Source organism: Loxodonta africana, chromosome 22 (genome assembly GCF_030014295.1).
Source record: "Loxodonta africana isolate mLoxAfr1 chromosome 22, mLoxAfr1.hap2, whole genome shotgun sequence".
Taxonomy (NCBI): Eukaryota; Metazoa; Chordata; class Mammalia; order Proboscidea; family Elephantidae; genus Loxodonta; species Loxodonta africana.
In genome coordinates, this window is record NC_087363.1 from 67,271,176 (window position 1) to 67,294,971 (window position 23,796).

A 23,796-nucleotide genomic window follows, 5' to 3' on the forward strand; every position below is an offset into this window, starting at 1 on the left:
TATACCGCTACAGGTTAGTGATAGGTGCTAAGGTTATATAAAATACCAAAAGCATTTTTGACTGAGAGAAGAACAATGTTCATTTATATGGTAAAAATTAAATATTGTATTTTATCAACACCAGTTATTCAAAAGAACCCTGTTATGGACTGAACTGTGTCCTCTCAAAGTATGTACTAAAGTCCTAGTCCCTGTACCCCTGGATGTGATCCTGTTTAGGAACAGATTTTCTTTTTTTATGCTAATGAGGTCATATCAGAGTAGGGTGTGTCATAAACCTAATTACCTTAGAGTTACGAAAACAGCAGAAGACACACACACACACACACACACACACACACACACACACACGGGGAAGCCAGGTGCCACGTGAGGACTCACCTACAAGCAAAGGGACACCATGAAATGCTGACAGGCACCAGAAACTAGGAGAGGCTCACAGAAAGAACTGACAAGCTGGGATCCCAATTTAGACATTTAGCCTCCAGAGCCGTGAGAAAATAAATTTCTGTTCTTTAAGGCCACTTACATGTGGTATTTCTGTTATGGCAGCACTAGGTAACTAAGATAAATCCCTCTTTTTATAGAGTAAGATTTATATGCTATCGTTTTATAAAATTAAAATAATACAGAAGTATGTAAGGAATAAAATGCAAAATATAAACTACTATTCGTGCTCGTGGTGGGTCGCCACTGCAAACAACTTATATTCTTCTTAACTCCTTTCAATGTGTCTGCTTGCAGACAGACTGGCATGGGTACAGATCTAGGTACCTATGGGACACAGATGCATGGATACACACACGTGTCCAGGTATGCCAGATTACTTTCCGGTAGAGCCACGCGTGTCCGTATTCACTCAGCTGGACCCTTTAATAAAAGCATATATAGATAAGATTTTTGTTCTGTTACTTAACAAATGCTGGTGAGGATGCAGAGAAATTGGAACCCTCACAGTGCACTGGTGGCAATGTAATATCTGCAGGTGCTTCGGACAACAGTTTGGCAGTTCCTCGAATGGTTAAACACAGAGTTACCAAATGACCTAGCAAGTTCAGTCCTAGGTATATACCCAAGGGGACTGAAAACATGTCCACACAAAAACTTGTACATGAATAATCATAGCAGTGGTATTCATAACAACCCAAAATGTCCATTAACCGATGAATGGATAAAGTATGGTATATCCACAATGAAAATGTTATTCTGCAATAAAAAGGAATGAAGTACTGATACATGCTACAATATGGATGAAACTTGAAAACATTATACAATAAAACTTGCAAAAGCTGGAGCCTGGTTAAGACAGGTATCTGTCAGAGAAAGAAAACTAAAGTATTTTTCACTAAAATGAGCGAAAGAAAAATGGTAGGACTGTACCTGTCAAAGACAGAAAACTTGCTAGACCCAGGAAAACATGGCAGTTCCACCAAGTTCTGGCTTGCACAGGTTTCACCGTATAAGTGAGAGAAGGCAGTCACAGCAGACTACATATTGTGTGATTCCAAATACACAAAATGTCCACAACAGGCAAATCTACAGCATCAGAAAGTAGGTTCCCCAGGGCTGAAGGGGTTGACGGGAAATGGGGAGTGACTACTAATAGGTGCAGGGTTTCTTTCTGGGTGATAAAAATATTTTAAAATTTAATTGTGATAATGGCTACCAAACATTGTGAATACACTAAAAAACCACTCAACTGTATGCTTTAAATGGGTCACTTGTATGGTATGTGAGTTACATGTCGATAAAACTGTTCGATTTAAAAAAAGCAAAAAACAAAGCACGCTGCCTTCTTTGTATGTTTGCCCTAGTGCAGAAGTGCTAACAAACGAGAGGTACCTGTTTTCCCCAGCGTAGAACTACTAACACAACAAGCGGGTACCGAAGGATTTTCCTGTGATTCTACAAACTTCTTAAGAAGATGAATATAAACAAGCCACAACTTTAAACACTCACATCGTATGTTGGAACAAAAGAGGGAGGTCAATGTTTACTCTAACGATTTACCACCAACCACCACAGATATGCCAAAATGCATCTCATCTGACACAAATAAAGGAAGGACTGGAGATGTCTGCCTTAACATTTTTCTGTCATGGTCTGTTTCTCAGTTTTAATTTCACAATTTAACAATTTAATTTCACAATTTCTTGCTAGGAGTATGTGAATAATATGAATATATGTGGGGGAAAAACTTGTTTCATAAAACTTAAGTTATGACACTATATTTTGAAGTTGATTTTACCATGCACAGGTGATTCTTCATCAGCAAACAGGTACGGTTCTATTACTTTCAAGGAACTTCTACCTTCAAGTCGGGCGAGAAGCTTACAAAAGAAAAAAAAAGAGAGAAAGGAAATTTATTACCTAAACACACCAAATCCCAGAAATCAATTTTTATACTTTTCCAAAAATCTATATAAAAAAACACTGCATGATTTTGACATCTTGGAGGAAATTATGAAACAGGAAATACAATTTAGAAAAAGTATTGTATTCATTTATTCAGAAAACATTTCACTTTTTGTTTATGTACCAAAAAAAAAAAATTTTTTTTTTTTTTTACCAAATATAAATAAAGAGATATACCCAGTAAAAAATGGTATAAAATGAGTCCTGCCCTAATAGTGTACTTAGGGCTACAGGACCAAGCTGCAAACTGCAAAATATTTATCTTCATTACACTTTAAACTTATCTTTCACACTGTACTAAACATACCTGTAATACAGTTATCTGTCTCCCGCATTATGTTGTCAGTTCCTTACCTAGTGGGGGCAGGAACAAAGGACAAAGGCCAGGGAAAACTTGAGAGCTACCACTTGAGACGAATCTCAAAAGTACGAATTCGTCAGGCGAGCAGAGCACAGGCAGATGGGACAGCATCAGCTAAGGCGCAAAGTTAAAGTTCTACACGGCACTGTGCAGGCGCAGTACAAGCAGACTGGGACTGCCGGACCTGGTAGCATGAACAAGGTAGGGGATCCCAAGGTCCTAAAAGAGCAGAAATCCGATCTTGGGAGGTCTTAAGACCATGTTTAGGAGCTTGAGTTTAGCTTGTAGACAAAAAGAGACACCAAGTGGTTTTATGCTAATGGTGAGGGACAGTTTAGCACAGTTGCTATGAGGAGACACTTACAACTGCAGAACCAGGCTTCCCAAGTCACTTCTCTGGGCTTCCCTCCCAAGGGAGTACCTCCTTCACAAGGCTGCGGAGGATTAAATGTATTAAAAGAGTGCTTGGCACAGAGGAAGCACTATGTAAGTATTAGCTATTATTATCTGCATTCAAACAGCTCACCATGGTAGGGAGCAGGGGATAGATCCACAAAGAGTCAGACTAGGTGCAGAGAGAAGGTTGAAATCTGTCACACTAATATGGAGCGCATAGCTGCTGAAGATCATTCAAAAACGGCTGCAGCAGTATATCGACAGGGAACTGCCGGAAATTCAGGCCGGCTTCAGAAGAGGACGTGGAACCAGGGATATCATTGCTGATGTCAGATGGATCCTGGCTGAAAGCAGAGAATACCAGAAGGATGCTTACCTGTGCTATATTGACTATGCAAAGGCATTTGACTGTGTCAATCATAACAAGTTATGGATAACACTGCAAAGAATGGGAATTCCAGTACACTTAATTGTGCTCATGAGGAACCTTTATGTAGATCAAGAGGCAGTTGTTTGATCAGAACAAGGGGATATGACTGGTTTAAAGTCAGGAAAGGTGTGCGTCAGGGTTGCATTCTTTCACCATACCTATTCAATCTGTATGCTGAGCACATAATCCGAGAAGCTGGACTATATGAAGAAGAATGGGGCATCAGGATTGGAGGAAGACTCATTAACAACCTGCGTTATGCAGATGACACAACCTTGCTTGCTGAAAGTGAAGAGGACTTGAAGCACTTACTAATGAAGATCAAAGACCACAGTCTTCAGTATGGATTGCACCTCAACATAACCAAAAAAAAAAACCAAACCCAGTGCCGTCGAGTCGATTCCGACTCATAGCAACCCTATACATAAAGACACTCAACATAAAGAAAACAAAAATCCTCACAACTGAACCAATGAGCAACACACATGAGAAACGGAGAAAAGGTTGAAGTTGTCAAGGATTTCATTTTACTTGGATCCACAATCAACACCCATGGAAGCAGCAGTCAAGAAATCAAAAGATGCACTGCATTGGGTAAATCTGCTGCAAAGGACCTCTTTAAAGTGTTGAAGAGGAAAGATGTCACCTTGAAGACTAAGGTGGGCCTGACCCAAGCCATGGTGTTTTCAATCACATCATATGCATGTGAAAGCTGGACAATGAATAAGGAAGGCAGAAGAAGAACTGACGCCTTTGAATTGTGGTGTTGGCAAAGAATACTGAATATATCATGGACTGACAAAAGAATGAACAAAACTGTCTTAGAAGAAGTACGGCCAGAATGCTCCTTAGAGGCAAGGATGGCGAGACTGCGTCTTACATACTTTGGACATGTTGTCAGGAGGGATCAGTCCCTGGAGAAGGACATCATGCTTGGCAGAGTACAGGGTCAGCAGAAAAGAGGAAGACCCTCAATGAGGTGGACTGACACAGTGGCTGCAACAATGAGCTCAAGCATAACAACGACTGTAAGGATGGCTCAGGACCGGGCAGTGTTTCGTTCTGTTGTGCATAGGGTCGCTATGAGTCAGAACCAACTTGATGGCACCTAACAACAACAATCTGGAGGGGGAGTGCCTAAACCCAGGCAGAGGTATGTAGGATGAAAGAAAGCAGAATTTGGTATCACGGGAAATGTAAACAAAGCTCAATCTCAAGTGTTTAAGAAATCAGCCTTGATTTGATAACCCTTGTATATAATAAAAGAAAACAAAAACAAAGCAAATCACAAATGGGAAGAAAAGCAGTCACCCATTATTGGCCTTTTTTTTAACTGAGGCAAAAATTTTGAAGCATGCCTGAAGTAATGAAAAGGTTCTACACATCAATTTAGCAAGTATTTATTGACTTTCCATTATGGGCAAAGCACTGTGCAAGGTAATGGAGACTAAATACAATTGGCCTAACCTCAAAGAACTTGCAGTCTAAGTCCTCTAGGGGACATTATATTACAAAACAAGTAAACATTGGCAAATACCATGGCAAAGATACAGATGGAGTGCTTTGAGAGAGCAGAGATTCCAAAGGGGTACATCTGGTCAAAATTGGTCTCCTAAAAATACTAGAACATGATCTGTGAAAACACTGCGTTGACATGTGCATGGATGATGCAAAAGCTACGGTAGGTAAAAACTCTGGCACTTGACACAATCAAGGCGGTGGCTTAAAATGTACTAGTACACACTGTGTTCCTCACCACCATGCACTTTCAGTTAAATAATGAAAATCACCAGTTCCACATCAGAATCTCTTTGATGAAGCAGTACACATTTCTAGTTTTATTAAACTGTAACCCTTGAGTACACATCTTCTTAATAGTCTATGTGATGACACAGCATACTAACTTTGCCCACAGAGAGATCTGGCCTTTGCCCTCAGCTCATGGAAGGTGATCTATAAACCCTTGGAATGTCCTGCCTGATAAAAGTAGGTGTTTACCTGAAAGCCTTGGGCCACACCCAACAGTCTAACAATGTGATTTATGGTGGGGGCTTTGGGTCATGTGGGACCCTGGAGGGGCTAGAAACTGAGGTCAACCTTGTGGTGGCGCAGTGGTTAAGAACTAGGTTGGCAGTTCAAATCCACCAGCCATGGGGTCTAGGGACCACGGTTTCAGGGGACATCTAGGTCAACTGGCATAACAAAGTTTATTAAGGAATGTTCTGCATCCCGCCTTGCTCAGTGGCGTCTGGGGTCTTAAAAGCTTGCCAGCAGCCATGTAAAATACATTAATTGGTCCCAATCCACTTGGAGCAAAGGAGAATGAAGAACACCAAAGACACAAGGAAAATATTAGCCCAAGAGACAAAAGTGAGACAGATAAGGTTAACTGTGCTGGCAGAACTAAAGAGCTATTAAAAGATGATCATCTAGAAGCTGGCTAAACAGGAACCACATCCTGTCAACATGAGATAAGGCTGAAAGAGCCCATGAATTACTATCTCCTTCTTAGTGTTTTTCTAGTCCCTTCTCCCTTTACAGGCTCCTACATGCACAGAAGAAAAGTGTGACTGCTGTTTAACCTTCCTTAGCCCTCCGAAGATGGCGATCTAGTGCCAGACATCAGTGCACTTGCACTATATCCTATAATAAGTGATGCCAAGGGCTACCTAGAGGACTCCATCTTGAACATCAGCAGGTTCCATCTTGGATTCCAGATGCCCATGCAACCTAATTAACACGCACCTCCATTCTGAGAAGTACCTGTCCCTTGAAAGAGGCCCACTAAATATTTATTACTGTATCATCTCCACCAAACCCACAAAAAAGCCCTAGCCTTGCTCCCCTTTTTGAGTCAGCCTTTTGGAGAGGCTTAGTTACCCATTGACTCCTTTTGCCTGACTCAAGCAAAATAAAGCTTGCTGAAGATAAAGTGTGTCTTTCGCATGTATTCTTATTCAGGTAAAGACAAGTACCCTTTGTGCCAGACTGGTGATTGGTAACAAAAGGGCCACATAAACCAGAGACTCCATCAGCCTGAGACCAGAAGAACTAGATGGTACCCAGCTTCCACCAATGACTGCCCTGACAGGGAACACAACAGAGTCCCTGACAGAGCTGTAGAAAAGTGTGGAACAGGACTCAAATTCACATAAAAAGACCAGGCTTTACTGACTGATACGGGAGGAACCCGTGAAACCATGGCCCCTGGATGCTATGATAACTCAGAACTAAAACCATTCCCACAGACCACTCTTCAGACAAAGATTAAAAAAAAAAAAAGATTAGACTTGACTATAAAACATAAAATAATACTCATGAGGAGTGTGCTTCTTAGTTCAAGCAAATACATGAGAAAAAATAGGAGGCTCCTGTCCGGAAGCAGGATGAGAAAGAAGGAAGGGGCAGAAGCTGGTTAGATGGACACCGAAAACCTGGGGTGGAGGGGGCGAGTGTGCTGTCACATTTCAGCGACTGCAACTAGGGCCACATGACAATATGTGTATAAAATTTTGTATGAGAGATTAACTTGAGCTGTAAACTGTCACCTAAAGTACCAAAAAAAAAAAAAAAAAAACCCCCAAAAAACAAATCTACCAGCTGCTTCTTAAAAGCCCTATGGGGGCAGCTCTACTCTGTCCTGTAGGGTCATTATAAGTTGGAATCTACTCAATAGCAACCGGTAGGTTGGGTAAAAAAAACTAGCATAGCATGTTTATGAAGATACTTGGGGGAGGAGGATGCAGTTGGCAAAAAACATAAACACGTTATTTGTGTATGTAAAAATCATGGTGTCACATCACACCTCCCACTCTAATTTCACAAAAGGGAAGAGAATCAACATCAACATCAGCCCAAGGCTGATTCCTACGAGGTGAAGGTCAAACATGCCTCTACCCTCCAACCTTTTTACCAATTCTGATGCCAGCAGTTCCTCCCATGGCACTCCCTACTTCTCTACCGGGTTCTGTAGTTTGTAATGACGGCCGCATGGAACTCACAGACTACACTCACAGTTATGGGATTTATTAGGGAAGTTAACAGGTTACAATTCAGGATCAGAAACAACTCTGGATACAGTTCTTTGATCAGGACAGCTTCTACTGGACTGTGCCTGCAGGCAGGCCTCTCTATCAGCCCCGAGGCCCTCTGGCCCTCAGCCCCTTGGGCCTGGCATCTGCCCTAATCAGGCAAGTCTTACGAAGCTCTTTAGCTCTGCCAGTAAGTGCCAGAGGCGCCCCACTCCACCAACAAGCCTCCTGCCCAAAGTGCTCAACTCTCTCGCCCTGTGGGTCAGTATACCCATTGTAGCTGCCTTGCTTCGTGGGCTAAGAAAGAAGCCCACCATGCTGTCTTACTCCAGTCCTGGTTCTGTTGCCGCCAGTTCTCTCCTGCTGCTACTTGCCATTTTGTGCCATCTCCAGTGTTATAGCTCTGACTGATGGGTCTAGGAGGGTCTCAGCACAGTGACCCAAATCCAAAAGATGTGCTTCGCTCTTGGCTCTTCTTCTTGATGATAGTGAGGTCCCCTTCTTTGCTTCTGGAACTGGCTCTCTTCAAGCCCGGTGGAGTGGCAAAACTGACCAATTCCTTCATTAGGGTTCCATATACCTTATTAGCATGGTCCCACCAATGCAAGGGTTCCATGTACCTTATCTGCACTATTAGCAGACTGTCCAACTCCCTTGGAGGGCCCACAAGTACCTTATTTGCATTATCCCACCCAATCATTTTGTGAGAGTCACAAAGACCATGGTTAAAAGGGCCATATTAAAAAAATTCACTAAACTGCAGTGTAAAAATATGGTAGAAGAGATGAGAATCTAGCTAACTTTGATTAACCCAGACATTACTGATTTGCAAATATGTAAAACAATGTCACTCATTTTTTTTAGTTGGGGACAATATAGTTACTTCTTGCAAAAATACTATCATTTATGGCAAGATTCAATGAATTTATTATTATTATTGTACATGAATGCAAATATTTTAAAATTTTAAATTTGTTTCATTGATAGATATAACCCAGATAATCAAAAGCTCTTTGAAATCTTCAGTAATTTTTAAATATATAATGCAGTCCTAAGACAAAAAGTATGAGAACCACTGAACTAGAAGATTGAGAGTTCAGACCGAAGTAGACAGAGAACTTTTCACAAATAAGATGGAACACATGGATGACTATAAGACTTTTTAAAACATCTTTGCAAATGAATAACCTCTTCATCAGAATGGCAAACTTGGCAAGTTATTTACTTTGTTTATTGTTACTGTCATCACTCAAGACATTTTAGAATCCTCCCTTATCAAAGTTCCTTATAAAACAGTATTTAACGAAGTATTGCAATTTTCTTGACATAACTTTTTTGACCAAGCATGCTACTACCTATTCCTTTCAGTTACCCAGCCTACTCAGCCAGTTAGGATCTGACTTTCCACTATTATTAAAAAATCAAATTGATTTTTAAAGGATGAAAACTTTTCACCGTTCAGAATATTCAAAAGTGTTCCAAAAGCAGAGTGTATTGAGTACCAAAAAAACAAAAACCAAACCCGCTGCTGCAGAGTCAATTCTGACTCATAGCAACCCTACAGAACAGAGTAGAACTGCCCCATAGGGTTTCCAAGGAGCAGCTGGTGGACTCGAACTGCCAAATTTGAACTTTCGGTTAGCAGCCATGCTTTTAACCATGGCGCTACCAGGGCTCCTGTATTGAGTTGAGAGGGGGCAAAAGTACTTCTACATTGTATCTGGAAACAGAATTATACTTAGAGTTATACTTACAAATAATGAATATTAACAATGTATAGAAATCATTTGATGGGATAATGTATCTTCCAAATGTGTGCAGAAAACACCCTAAAAATATGATGCAGACTTGACTGACTGTAACAGAAAATTACAAATAATGATATTGTCTAGATTTGAAGAATGAGCCAAAAGAAGAGTCAAAGAAGAAAGTACAGTCAACCTGAAGTTTCAGAAGGGCAAAGAAGATTTTGTTAAGTATTTGGGTTAAAACTAAAAAAAAAAAAAAAACCATTGCTGATGAGTTGATTCCAACCCATAGCGACCCTATTGGACAGTGGAACTGCCCTATAAGGGTTTCCAAGGAGCGGCTGGTGGATTTGAACTGCTGATATTTTGGCTAGCAGCTGAACACTTAACCACTGCACCACCAGGGCTCCTTGGGGTAAAAGGAACCCAAATTAAGTTCTGCTTGACACTGACAGTTAACTCCTTTTAGGGAAGATTAACACATCAGGCAATCGGGTTTGGTGACAGCAGCCACTAAAATAATCTATTTCTCTTGATTCTCTAAGCAACTCCCTGATTATAATTTAGTTCCTGAGGCACACTTTTCTAACTGGGAAAGAACACACAGTGGACACAAGGATTTTAGTCTTTTTGGCAGTTTCAACAATCATTGTAAATTAACAGATTTGGCATATGGTTTGTAAATCAGTATCTGCTAGATTTTGCATTCATAACAGCTAAAAAAAGAAAACCCCAGTGCCGTCAAGTCGATTCTGACTCACAGCGACCTACAGTAACAGTAATAATAGCATCTATTTATTGAGAGTTTACTGTGGTATCAGCAGTACATACTTTATAAACATATAATCTCTTTAAAATTAACACTGTCATTATTCTATTTTTCAGATGGCAAAACTAGTAAATGTCAGAAACAAGATTTTCTTGACTCTTACAGCCTAGAATTTTTCTACTGTGCTGCACAACCTCAGAGCCAGTACTCTCAAGTCTGATAAAATCTGGGTACAGAGGCTAAATTGAGTTTTTGGACCTATTAATCTGAGAATCAAGCTAATCTGAGGTCCTGCCTGGGCAATTATCTGGCCTCTTTCAAACATCTCTATTAGTATGCCCTCTAATCCCAAGGAAGACTCCCCAATATTTTCTGCATCATCACCATTACTGGAGGACGCATACAGTCTGCAAAAGGGGTAAAACTCAATCAAGTATGTTCCAGGGACGGCGCTAGGTGCTGGGGGTATTCAGATGCAACAGAGTCCCTGTCCTCAAAGAATTTAATGGGAAGAGTCAGAAGATTAAAAAAAAGTATACTGAAGTACACATGGGGCACTGTGAGGGCATAAAAGGGATCTTCAATTCTAATCTGTGCTTCTGAGAGGTACCTTTAATTTTTAAGGAGATTTAGCACGTAGTTTTTTTTCAGTTATACACAGAATGTGCACTATTTAAAATTTTAGTAACGCATAATTAAAAAAAAATTATACATTACTAAAATGTTCAAACATCGTGCTGTCTTTTCTCTAATAAAAACCCACTGCCACCACCACAAAAAAAATCCTCTATGCCAGATATGGAAGAGACTATGAAGCATATTTTAGACTCATTATACATTGATTGGGAGCCCAAGTGGCACAGTGATTTAGAGCTTGGCCGCTAACCAAAAGGTTGACAGTTTAAATCCACCACCTGCTCCCTGGAAACCCTATGGGGCAGTTCTACTTAGTCCTATAGGGTCATTATGATTCAGAATTCCCTCGACTTGCAACAGGTTTGGTTTTGGGTTTTGTACATATTGAATGGAGCCCTGGGGGCGCAGTGGTTAAGAGTTCAGCTGCTAAACAAAAGGTCAGTAGTTGAAATCCACCATCCGTTCCTTGGAAACCCTATGGGGCAATCCTATTCTGTCCTACACGGTCGCTGAGTTGGAATTGACTAGATGGCAATGGATTTTGGGTTTATACATTAACTAAAATATGAAGAGTTACAGCAGAACTTCTAATACACTTTGATCTATGTCATGGATTGAATTATGTCCCCCCAAAAATGTATTAACTTGGTTAGGCCATGATTCCCAGTATTCTGTGGTTGTCCTCCATTTTGTGATTGAAAGAGAAGCAGAGAGTTAGGGACCTCATACCACTATGAAAGCAGTGCCAGGAGCACAGTGTGTCCTTTGGACCTGAAGTTCCTGCGCTGAGATGCTCCGAGACCAAGGCAAGACTGATGACAAGGACCTTCCTCCAGAGCCAACAGAGAGAGAAAGCCTTCCCCTGGAGCTGGTGCCCTGAATTCGGACTTCTGGCCTACTGGACTGTGAGCGAATAAACTTCTCTTTGTTAAAGCCACCCATTTGTGGTATTTCTGTTATAGCAGCACTACATGACTAAGACAATCTATAATTTGTCCTATGTTGGATGTATCTGATGGGTAAAAAGGTGTATGTTAGGGTATAATTACGGAACAGCAATAATAAAAAGAATTAGCACTATTTAGCACATCTTCTTATGAGCTAGGAATTGTTCTAAACTTTAAAAATTGTAGCTTATTTATTCCTCAAACTTTTGAGGTAGATACTATCATTGTTGTTAGTTGCCACAGAGTTGATTCAGGCTCATGGCAGCCCCACGTATATAGAGTAGAACTGCTCCACAAGGTGTTCAAGGCTGTGACTTTTCGGAAGCATGTATCTCCAGACTTGTCATCTGAGGTGCCTCTCGATGGGTTCGAACTGCCAAAGTTTCAGCTAGTAGTTGAGCACTTAATTAACTATTTCTGCCACCCAGGGACTATTATCATTCCCATATTATGGTTGAAGAAACTGAGGCATAGTCTTAATCCCTGCTACTCTGTATTACCACCACGGGTCTGTCAGTTGCCGTACCGTGACGGCTTGCGTCTTGCTGTGATACTGGAAGTTTTGCCACTGGTATTTCAAATACCAGCAGGGTCACCCTTGGCGGACAGGTTCCAACGGAGCTTCCAGACCAAGACAGAATAGGAAGAAGGACATGGCAGTTCACTTCTGAAAAAACTGGCCAGTGAAAATCTTATGAAGAGCAGAGGAACGTTGTCCCATACGGTGCCGGAAGGTGAGCCCCTCAGGCTGGAAGGTACTCAAAATACAGCTGGGGAAGAGCTGCCTCCTCAAAGGAGAGTTGACCTTAATGATGTGGAAGGAATCAAGCTTCTGGGATCTTCATTTCCTGATGTGGCACGACTCAAAATAGAACAAACAGCTTCAAACACCACTAATAATCGGAATGTGGAATGTTAAGAGGTATGCATCTAGGAAAATTGGAAGTCATCAAAAATGAAATGTAATGCAAAAATATTGATATCCTAGGCATTAGTGAACTGAAATGGACTGGTATTGGCCATTTTGAATCAGATAATTTTATAGTCTACTATTCTAGGATAGACAAAGAGGAACGGAGTCAAGTTCATCCTCAAAAAGAACAGCTCAAGATCTATCCTGAAGTACAAAACTTTCAGTGATAGGATAATATCCATACGCGTACAAGACCAGTGAATACAACTATTGTTCAAATTCACACACCAACCACTAATACTAAAGATGAGGAAATTGAAGATTTTTTACCAACTCCTGCACCCTGAAATTGGTCAAACATGCAATCAAGATGCATTGATAATTACTGGCAATTTGCATGTGAAAGTTGGAAACAAAGAAGGACTGGTGGTTGGAAAATATGGCCTTGGTGATACAAACAATGCTGGAGGTCACATGATAGAATTTTGTAAGACCAATGACCTCTTCACTGCAAATACCTTTTTCCAAAAACATAAACGGTGACTATGCACGTGGACCTCATCAGATGGGAAACACAGGAATCAAATCAACTACATCTGTCAAAAAAGATGGAAAAGCTCAATACCATCAGTCAGAACAAGGCCAGAGGCCAACTGTGGAACACATCATCACCTGCACACACATGCAAGTTCAAGTTGAAGCTGAAGAAAATTAACACAAGTCTACAAGAGCCAAAATACTACCTTGAGTATACCCCACCTGAATTTAGAGGCCATCTCAAGAACAGATTTGACGCGCTGAACACTAATGACCAAAGACCAGGCAAGATGTGGGAAGACATCAAGGACATCATATGTGAAGAAAGCAAAAGCTCATTAAAAAGACAAAGAAAGAAAAGACCAAAATGGATGTCAGAAGAGACTCTGAAACTTGCTCCTGAATGTGGAGTAGCTAAAACAAATAGAAGAAATGATGAAGTAAAAGAGCTGAACAGAAGACTTCAAAGGGCAGCTTGAAAAAACAAAGTAAAACATTATAATGAAACATGCAAAGACCTGGAGTTAGAAAACCAAAAGGGAAGAACATGCTCAGCATTTCTCAAGCTTAAAGAACTGAAGAAAAAGTTCATGCCTTGAGTTGCAATTCTATGGGAAAAATATTGAACAATGCAGGAGGCATCAAAAGCTGATGGAAAAAATACACAGTCACTGTACCGAAAATAACTGGTAGACATTCAGCCACTTCAGGAAGTAGCATATAATCAAGAACTGATGGTACTGAAGAAACAAGTCCAAGCTGCACTGAAGGCATTAGTGAAAAACAAGGCTCCAGGAACTGATGGAATACCAATTGAGATGTTTCAACAAATGGATGCAGTGCTGGAGGTACTCACTCGTCTATGCCAAGAAATTTGGAATACAGCTACCTGGCCAATGGACTGGAAGAGATCCATATTTGTGTCCATTCCAAAGAAAGGTGGTTCAATAGAATCAGAAATTATCAAGCAATATCGCTATCACACATGAGTAAAATTTCGCTGAAAATTATTCAAAAGCAGTTCAAGTAGTACATTGACAGGGAACTGCCAAAAATTCAAGCCCAATTTAGAGGAGGATGTGAAATGAAGAGTATTGTTGCTGATGTCAGATGGATCTTGGATGAAAGCAGAGAATACCAGAAAGATGTTTACCTGTGTTTTATTGACTATGCAAAGGCATTTGACTGTGTCAATCATAACAAGTTATGGATAACACTGCAAAGAATGGGAATTCCAGAACACTTAATTGTGCTCATGAGAAACCTGTACATAGACTGAGAGGCAGTCATTCCAGCAGAGCAAGCGGAGACTGTCTGGTTTAAAATCAAAAAAGGTGTGTGTTAGGGTTGCAGCCTTTCACCATACTTATTCAGTCTGTATGCTGAGCAAATTATCTGAGAAGCTGGACTGTATGAAGAACAACACAGCATCAGGATTGGAGGAAGACTCATTAAAAACGTGCAGTACGCAGACGACACAACCTTGCTTCCTAAAAGTGAAGAGGACTTGAAGCACTTACTCATGAAGATCAAAGTCCATAGCCTTCAGTATGGATTACACCTCAACATAAAGAAAACAAAATTACAACTGGACCAACGAGCAACATCATTATAAATGAAGAAAAGACTTACGTTGTCAAGGATTTCATTTTATTTGGATCCACAATCAAAGCTCATGGAAGCGGCAGTCAGGAAATCAAACAACGTATTGCACTGGACAAATACACTGCAAAAGATCTCTTTAAAGTGTTAAAAAGCAAAGATGTCACTTTGAGGACTAAGGTGCGCCTGACCCAAGCCATGATAGTCTCAATCGCCTCAAATGCATGCAAAAGCTGAGCAATGAATAAGGAAGAATGAAGAAAACTTGATGCCTTTGAATTATGGTGTTGGTGAAGAATATTGAAGATACCATGAACGCCAGAAGAACAAATATGTCTTGCTAGAAATACAGCCAGAGTGCTCCTTGGAAGTGATGATGGTGAGACTTTATCTCACATGCTTTGGACATATTAACAGGAGGGACCAGTCCCTGGAGAAGGGCATCATGCTTGGTAGAGAGTAAGCAAAAATGACGAAGACCCTCTCTATGAAACAGATTGACACTGTCATGGATTGAATTATGTCCCCATCAGGAATGTGTGTATCAACTTGGTTAGGCCATGATTCCCAGTATTCTGCCATCGTCCTCCATTTTGTGATTGTAATTTTATGTTAAGTGGATTGGGGTGGGATTGTAACATCACCCTTACTCAGGTCACCTCCCTGATCCAATGTAAAGGGAGTTTCCCTGGGATGTGGCCTGCAAGAGATAAAAGGTGCAGGGAAGCAAGCAGAGAGTTAACCTCGTACCACCAAGAAATCAGCATCAGAGGCAGAGTGTGTCCTTTGGACCCAGGGTCCCTGCACCTGAGAAGCTCCTCAACCAAGGGAGATTGAGGATGAGGACCTTCCTCCAGTGCTGACAAAGAGAGAAAGCCTTCCCCTGAGCTGATGCCCTGAATTTGGAATTGTAAGCTACTAGACTGTGAGAGAACAAATTTCTCTGTTAAAGCCATCCACCTGTGGTATCTCTCTTACAGCAGCACTAGATGACTAAGACAGACACAGTGGCTGCAACAATGGACTCAAGCGTAACAACAATTGTTAGGATGGTGCAGGACTAGGCAGCGTTTCATTCTGTTTTACATAGGGTCACTATGAGTCGGCACTGACTCAATGTCATCTAACAACAACAAAAACAACTTTGTATTAGGACCAAATTACAAAGTAGAAACTGTTACTACTACTCTCTTACACTGATTTTCAGTGTACTATTTTATGCATACATTTTATCGTCACAGCACCTTCTGAGGCAACTACTGTTGGTATCTTACTCCCTATGGGCAGGAAAGGTAAAGCGACTTTGTCAATATCCTGCACGAAGAAGCAAAACCTGGGCTGCGCTTCTCCTTCTGTACTCTTCAAGGATGCTGTGGAATGTCATGTGTTTCATGGAGGGCATGCCCACACTACGACGGCCATAAGGCCAGTCATTCAAGATTAAGCTCAATGTGTTCAAATGTATGGTGCTGAATACGCATCCTGTTAAATCCATCTTGGCTTGTCCACGGCCTGCTCAACGCATGCTACAAATACCAGTTTAAGGACGGGGTTCCTCAGCTTCTGTTGTTAAAAATCTTTTCCATGACCATATCCTCGGAGCCAAGAAAGCTTCTCAGGTTCTCCTATAAAAGATTCTTTCCATGAATCTGTCCTTACATGGAAATGATCAGGTATACATCCTTATAGTCTTCCAATCTCACATTCTATCATCTGAAACTTTGTTTCCAAAGACAGAATAATAGTAAGTAGCATGACATATAAAATGGACGAAGAAGGTACCAGGTAAAATTTAAAGTTGGAGATTTGGGAGAAATTTCCCCCATATGAGTCTCCAGATTGTCTTTCAGATTACCCCCCTGCTGACAATATCTATTCCTAATTTTGCTAATTCATTAATTCTCATAACTACCCCCATCCTTCCTCTTTTGGAAGAAAGTATTGCAAAAAATTGTACTTGCGACTCCAGAAACAGACTACATGCTCTGTCATGATAGCTGTGTATCTTCAGGCAAATTACTTAACCTTCCTTAGTCTTTCTTCTGCCTTCATCTTAACATCAACTCATGTAATTGCTATTTACAGAAATGAAAAAAGGACACCTTCCACAGTATCTGGCATTACAAAAGGCACTCAACAAGTGAAAGCTACCTCTATACCTTTGTGTATTTTTTCCTTCTACCTGGAATGTCCTTACCCTATTCTCTCAATTACTTCAGGAAAAAAAGGTGTGTGTAAATACCCTAAGGCCTAGACTATTGAACTAATGAAAATTCTTTGCACTCTTTGAGGCCACGTCCTTCCATGATGCTATTACTATACTTATGAATACATTACCAGTCTGTCTCCCCCATCTGAACGTAAACTCGTTTAAAAGAGATCTATCTCGGTCCATCACCAATCCCAAAGTGCTGTACACTTAGCAGAAACTTAGCGGCTGCTCGTTAAACTTAAGGTGAACAGGGAACTGGTGGAAGGACGGACTGAATAAGGAGCCTCAAACTGTTTAGGTTTTCACGTGTTCAGATAACCTGTGCAAACTTCTACCATCAAAAGTCCCTGAGTATTCCTACGGAATGTCATCGGATTCTTTATATCCAGGAACAAAAGCTCCTTTTAGAAGCAATCAGTGTATCTTCAAGGTCTGTGTGTAGAATACATATCATATCAATGTTTTTAAACATCATTTAGTTACAGAAAAGCTTACACCAGAGCAGAAAGGAACACTTAAAGATCAAATTAACCAGAAATGAATGACATGCCTAAGACAAACGTGTATATAAGACTCATTCGGAAAAAGGCTCATGTCCTCCTGTCTTTTGTGATTAAATCTGTTTGCAGACGGACTTCAGCAGCAAGGTTTCAAATCAGTTTAAGTATAAAAGGTTACCTATAGCAATTCCAGGAAGCCCTGGTGGCGTAGTGGCTAAGCACTACGGCTGCTAACCAAAGGGTCAGCACTTTGAATCCGCCAGGCGCTCCTTGGAAACTCTATGGGGCAGTTCTACTCTGTCGTATAGGGTAGCTATGAGTCAGAATTGACTCAACGGCAATGGGTTGGGTTTGGTTTTTGGTATAGCAATTCCAAGGAGCTCTGGTGGCACCGTGGTTAAAGCGATCTATTCTCTATAAGAGTCAGAATCAACTCAACAGCAGTGGGTTTGAGTTTTTATAGCAATTCTACTTCTAGGTATATATCTAAGACACTTGAAAGCAGGGACTTAAACAGGTACTTGCACATGAATGCTCATTGCAGCATTATTCACAAAAGTGGAAACAACCCAAGCATCCATCAACAGATATTCAGATAAACCAAATGTGGGATATATATACAATAAGACATTGCTCAGCCATAAAGAGAAATAAAGTTCTGATACATGCCATATCATGGATGAACCTTGAACATATTATGTAAGTGAAATCAATCAGTCACAAAAGAACAAATACTATACGAACCCACGTATACGAAATACCCTAGAATGAGGCAAACACATAGAAGCCAAAGTTTATTAGTGGTTACCGGGGGTTGGCCGAGGAGGGAATGGGAGTTACTGCTGACGGTACTGACTTTCTGTTTGGGGTGATGTAAAACTTTTGGTAATAGATACTGGCGATGTTTGCACAATGTGGAGAATGAGATTAATGTCACTGAACTGTACACTTAAAAATGGTTACAGTGGCAAAATTTGTGTTATACATATTTTACTACAATAGAATTAAACAAACCAAAAATCAAAATGAAACAAAAAAATGCTAGTGAAAGAGGTAAAGATCCTAAACCAAATACTCCCAAGACTGCCCTGTAACAGGTTTTGATTTCCACCTGCAAATTGACTACAATTCTTAAGAGTTTTACTACTGATACAGGAAGGAAATTTACTTCAGAAAAAACATGTGTGTAACTAGTATCAAGGACCCTGGTGGTGAAGTAGCTAAGAGCTCAGGCTGCTAGCCAAAAGGCCGGCAGTTCAAATCCACCAGGCCCTCTTTGGAAATCCTACGGGGCAGTTCCACTCTGTCCCATAGGGTCGCTATGAGTTGGAATCAACTCCATGGCACAAAACAACAACTAGTATCAAAGGGAAAGTAAAAGAGAAGTTGGAATAAGTAGCAAGGCAAGGGAAATAAGAAGGTGCCTCGGTATGTAGGTGATCAATGCAAAATTTTGGTGGGTATCATTTAGTCCCTAAAATTAGAGAACGAATTTCTTTTTCACATGTAAAATGAGGTTCCTCTGCTACTTTGAAAATTCAGTTACCCTTCTGCACAGAGTAGCCGGCTCTTCAATAAAGCTTTTGTCTAAATTATATGGAAAAGGCAACTGTTACTCAAATACCAGCTGGTTAAATTCCATTGTTTCTAAGTACAACTTCTGCTTTTATGATTAAAAGCTTTTTTTAAAAAGCAATCATCCTGTAAGAAGAAGAAAAAAGTATTTAAAAAAAAAAAACAAGGAAAAATTACTATAAATACCTGAGTATTTAGGCAGCATTAATTTCTAATAGGATTTTCAAAGACTAAGTTTTAAACTTATGAAATTTATAAATTAATAATTCTACTAAATGCATACTTACGATTTCATTAGGAAGTTATAACAGACTGTGCTTCAAAATTTCATTTAGACAGAAAAACCAGCTATACGCAAGATGCGAGAGAGACAGTGAAGCACAGGATGAACTGAGCTCTGCTGGCAGAACACTTACTCCCCCACTTCCGTGTGGAGGAACCCCCTGGAGAAGCACTTCTGGTCTATCTTCCCATCCTCTGTTCTGTTTTCCCCAGGACAGGAAAGATTGTTCTCATCAGTAATTTTAAGAGGAAGCAACAGACATGTGTAGACCAGCCCCATCCTCTCTCCTGACATCTTGCATGCAGGAAGTACACACTCTGCTGTGCTCGTTCAGGCCCGAAGTTTTAGAGAGGCAGGTCTGCTTTAAGGAGATAAAGGATCAGCTGTGGGAGGGACAGTATAATGAGGACACATAAATGAGTGCTACACCTGGCAACATACAGGTTGCTGGTAACCCGGACAACAGCACCTTTAGTGGAAGGACGGCACTAGGAGTCAGACTACTGTGGGCTACAGAGTGAATGGGAGGTAAAGGAGCAGAGGCAGTGAGTACAAACAACTCTTGTTGTAATGTAAAAAAAAAAAATTGTTGGAATGAGGAGTACAGAAATAGGGCTGGAGGGGGTGTGACATCCAGGGAGGTCTTTTGTTTGTTTTTGTTTTTTAAATACAAGACCCTAGAGTATGTTGGAAGTATGTTGATAGAAAAGAAGACTAAAGATGCAGAAGACAGAACAAACTGACTGTAGGAGACAGCGGCAGGAGTGACGTCCTTGAGGAGGAATGGGATGAATGAATCCATATATAAGGGGAAAAGCTGTCCTTTCTTAGGAGCAAAAATACTTATTTTAACAGGAGGGACTTCAGAGAAAATCAGTACATGTATCATCATCAACAAGGATTGGATGAAAAAGCAGGAGTTGTATATTGATATCGGATAAAACACCCATGGAAAATTCATGGGCCATATCCTGGGCCACAAACAAACCTCAACAAATTAAAAAAAAAAACTCAAATCGCGCAGTGTGTTCTCTGATCTAATGGAGTCAAACTAGAAATCAGTAACAAAAAGATAAAAGGAAAATCTCCAGACACATGGAAATCAAAAAACACACTTCTAGATAATCTACAGGTCAAGAAAAAAGTCTCTTAAAAAACAAACAAAAAACACATATACACACAGAAATGAAGGTAAATATATAAAATTATGCAGAATGTAGCCAAAGCAGTGCTGAAAGGGAAACTTATAGTACTATACACTTATAATAGGAATGAGAAAGGTCTCCAAACAATAATCTAAGTTCCTACTGCAAGAAACTAGAAAAAGAGCAAAAGAAACCAAAAGCAAGCAGAAAGAAGGAAATAATAAAGAGCAGAAATCAATGAAATTGAAAAAAAAAAAAAAAAAGGTGTATCTTTGGGAAAAAATCAATGTAATTAATAAAACCCTAGTGAGACTGACACAAATAAAAAGACACAAATCACCAGTATCAGAAATGAAATAAGGGCTATTACTATAGATCCTGCAGCCATTAAAAGGATAATAAGAGAGCACTGTGAACTACCTTACACTCATAAATTCAACAACTTAGAAGAAATGGACCAATTCTTAAAAACCACAAGTTAGCAAAACTCAACCAAGATGACAGATGATCTCAATAGTCTTTTTTTTATCTTTATTGTGCTTTAAGTGAAAGTTTACAAATCAAGTCAGTCTCTCATACAAAACCTTATATACACCTTGCTATACTCCTAATTGCTCTCCCCCTAATGAGACAACATACTCCTTCTCTCCACCCTGTATTTATGTGTCCATTCAGCTAGCTCTGTCCCCTTCAGCCTTCACATCTCCCCCCCAGACAAGAGCTGCACAGAGCTTCAAGTGTCTACTTGATCCAAGAAGCTCACTCCTCACCAGTATCATTTTCTATGCCATAGTCCAGTCCAATCCGTGTCTGAAGAGTTGGCTTTGGGAATGGATCCTGTCTTGTGCTAACAGAATGTCTGGGGACCATGCCCACTGGAGCCCTTCTAGTCTCAGCCAGACCATTAAGTCTGCTCTTTTTCCAAGAATTTGGGGTCTGCAACCCACTGCTCTCCTGCTCCCTCAGGGATTCTCTTTTGTGTTCCCTGTCAGGGCAGTCATCGGTTGTAGCTGGAAACCACCTACTTCTTCTGGTCTCAGGCTGATGTAGTCTCTGTTTTATACGGCCCATTCTGTCTCTTGGGCTCATACTTACCTTGTGTCTTTGGTGTTCTTTATTCTCCCTTGCTCCATTCAATAGTCTTATAACCATTAAAGAAACTGAATTTGTAATTAAAATCTCCTGAAAAAAGAAATCTCCAGAACCAGACAGTTTCATTGGAGAATTGTACCAAACATTTAAAGAAAAATTAACACCAATTCTACATAATCTCTTCCAGAAAATAAAATTTGATGGAGGGAAAATAAGGGTGTTCCTATCTTCTACTTTCTCAATGACACGTGAGGCAAAGGAAGAAGGGAAAGAGGGAGGGAGAAGAAGGCATGGGACTTATCCACTAAATAAGAATTTACTGAGTGCCAACTATGGGCTAAATACTGTTTAGACACTGGGGCTACAGGAATAAATCCAGCAGACAATGAAGTTCCTATTCTTATGAACTTACAACGGCAGGAGTTGGAGATAGGGAGGAAGACAATATATAAACAATATAAAATGTCAGGTTTGTAGGAAGAACAAACAGAATTAAAGAATAAAGATTGACAGTGGGAATCAGGAAAGGCTTCTCCTCTAAGCTGAGATTTTAGGACACCTGAAGTAAGTGAGGAAGTGAGTCACGTGAATTTCTGAGGGAACAGCAATTTAGGCAGAATGAACAGGGAGCGTAAAGCCTGAGGTTGAGTGTAAAAGATTATTTAGCACGTTGAAAGAACAGCAAGAAGGACAGTGTGTCTGAAGAAGAGTAAGCAAGGAAGAGTCATAGAGGAGATCAGAAGGAAGGAGGTGAGATCAGAAGGAAGGAGGTGAGATCAGAGGTTATGGGAAGGGCTGGGGTGCAAATCGTACATCATTGTAGCAATGATATGGGTTCTGAATTTTATTACAAGTGATATGAGAGCCTCTAGAAAGCCAGGTGCAGTGCAGTCTGCTTATCTTTTAAATAGATCACTCTGGAGACCACTCTGCAGAACAGACCAGGTCGCCATGAGTCAGAATCGACTCAACGGCAACTGTTTTTAAGACTGGAAAGGGTGGAAGCACAGAGAACAGTTAGGAAAGTTACTGTAATAAACTAGGTGATGGTGGCTGGAAATAGGAATGGCTGTGGGAAAAGTAGTGAAAAGTGGTCAAACTCATGATAAATATTTGAAGTATATTAAAAAACCTGTTGCTGTCGAGTCACTTCTGACTTGTAGAGACCCTATATTTATATTGAAAGTATAGCAGACAGAAATTGCTAGTAGATATGAGATATGAGAGAAAAAAGATTAAAGGATAACTCCAAGGTTTCTGGCTCGAGCAACAGGTAGAGCGAAGCTGACACTTAGCAAGAGAGGGAAGAACTGGGAAGAAGCAGGTTGGGGTGTGGATGTTATGAATGTGGGGGCAAATAAAGACTTCAGTTGGGGGCATATTAAGTTTTTTCCCAACTTTTAAAATTTTTTTAATTTTGAAAAACTTTAAAACTACAGAAAAATTCTAAGAATGGTAAACATCTGTATACCTTCACCTAGATTCACCATTGCTAACACACTCTATTCTATTTTCCCTGGATCTGGGATTCAATCAAGGATAAGCATATCAAGTTTGGGATGCCTACTAGATGTCCAGTGGATATGTCAAGAAGGTAACAGAACATATGTGTCTGGAATTCAGGAGTAAGGTCAGATTTGATAACTCATGTTTTGTAGTGAGAAACTGAACCAATTACTATATATATATATAGTTGGACTAGGTGTCCATTTGAGGTTGATGATTATAAATTTAAAATGAAATCAGTCATTCTAGTTGTGATCTTTCTCTAGTAATATTCAACCGACTGGGTAGAGACACAGCAAAAGGAGACAACTGGATTTAACCACGGTTAGGAAAGTAGTTAGAGGAGTAATGAGGCAAGGGAGCTGAGAGTATTCACAATGAAGGAACTGTAATGACTGCATGAAGGGGTAAGGAGGGAAACAGAGACAGAAGGGGATGAGAGTTGTTTTAAAAGTCTGTGATTACACAAAACCAAAATATTATTATTTAACAAATATTAAGTATTTGCCTTACTGAATATTTGCCTCAGCAAAAAAACTACTCTGTATCTTTTCTAAGACAAGAAAAACAGTCATTATTACCAATAAATATTTATCACGTTTACTATGCAAAGGACATTGTGTTAAATGCAAAGGATACAAAAAAGTATAAACACCAATCTCCTAGAAGGTAGAGCTGAAAGGTAACTGTGAAATCAT

The 23,796-nt window shown here is 40.2% G+C and overlaps 1 protein-coding gene across 1 annotated transcript in view; it reads right to left on the reverse strand.

The window, feature by feature from the left end:
* Positions 1-23,796, reverse strand: part of XRCC2 (X-ray repair cross complementing 2) — a 63,109-nt gene that overhangs the window by 23,344 nt on the left and 15,969 nt on the right. Inside the window, exon 2 of the mRNA XM_010590091.3 lies at positions 2,249-2,330. Coding sequence (XP_010588393.1) covers positions 2,249-2,330 — 82 coding nt within the window. The remainder of the gene's footprint in view (positions 1-2,248; positions 2,331-23,796) is intronic.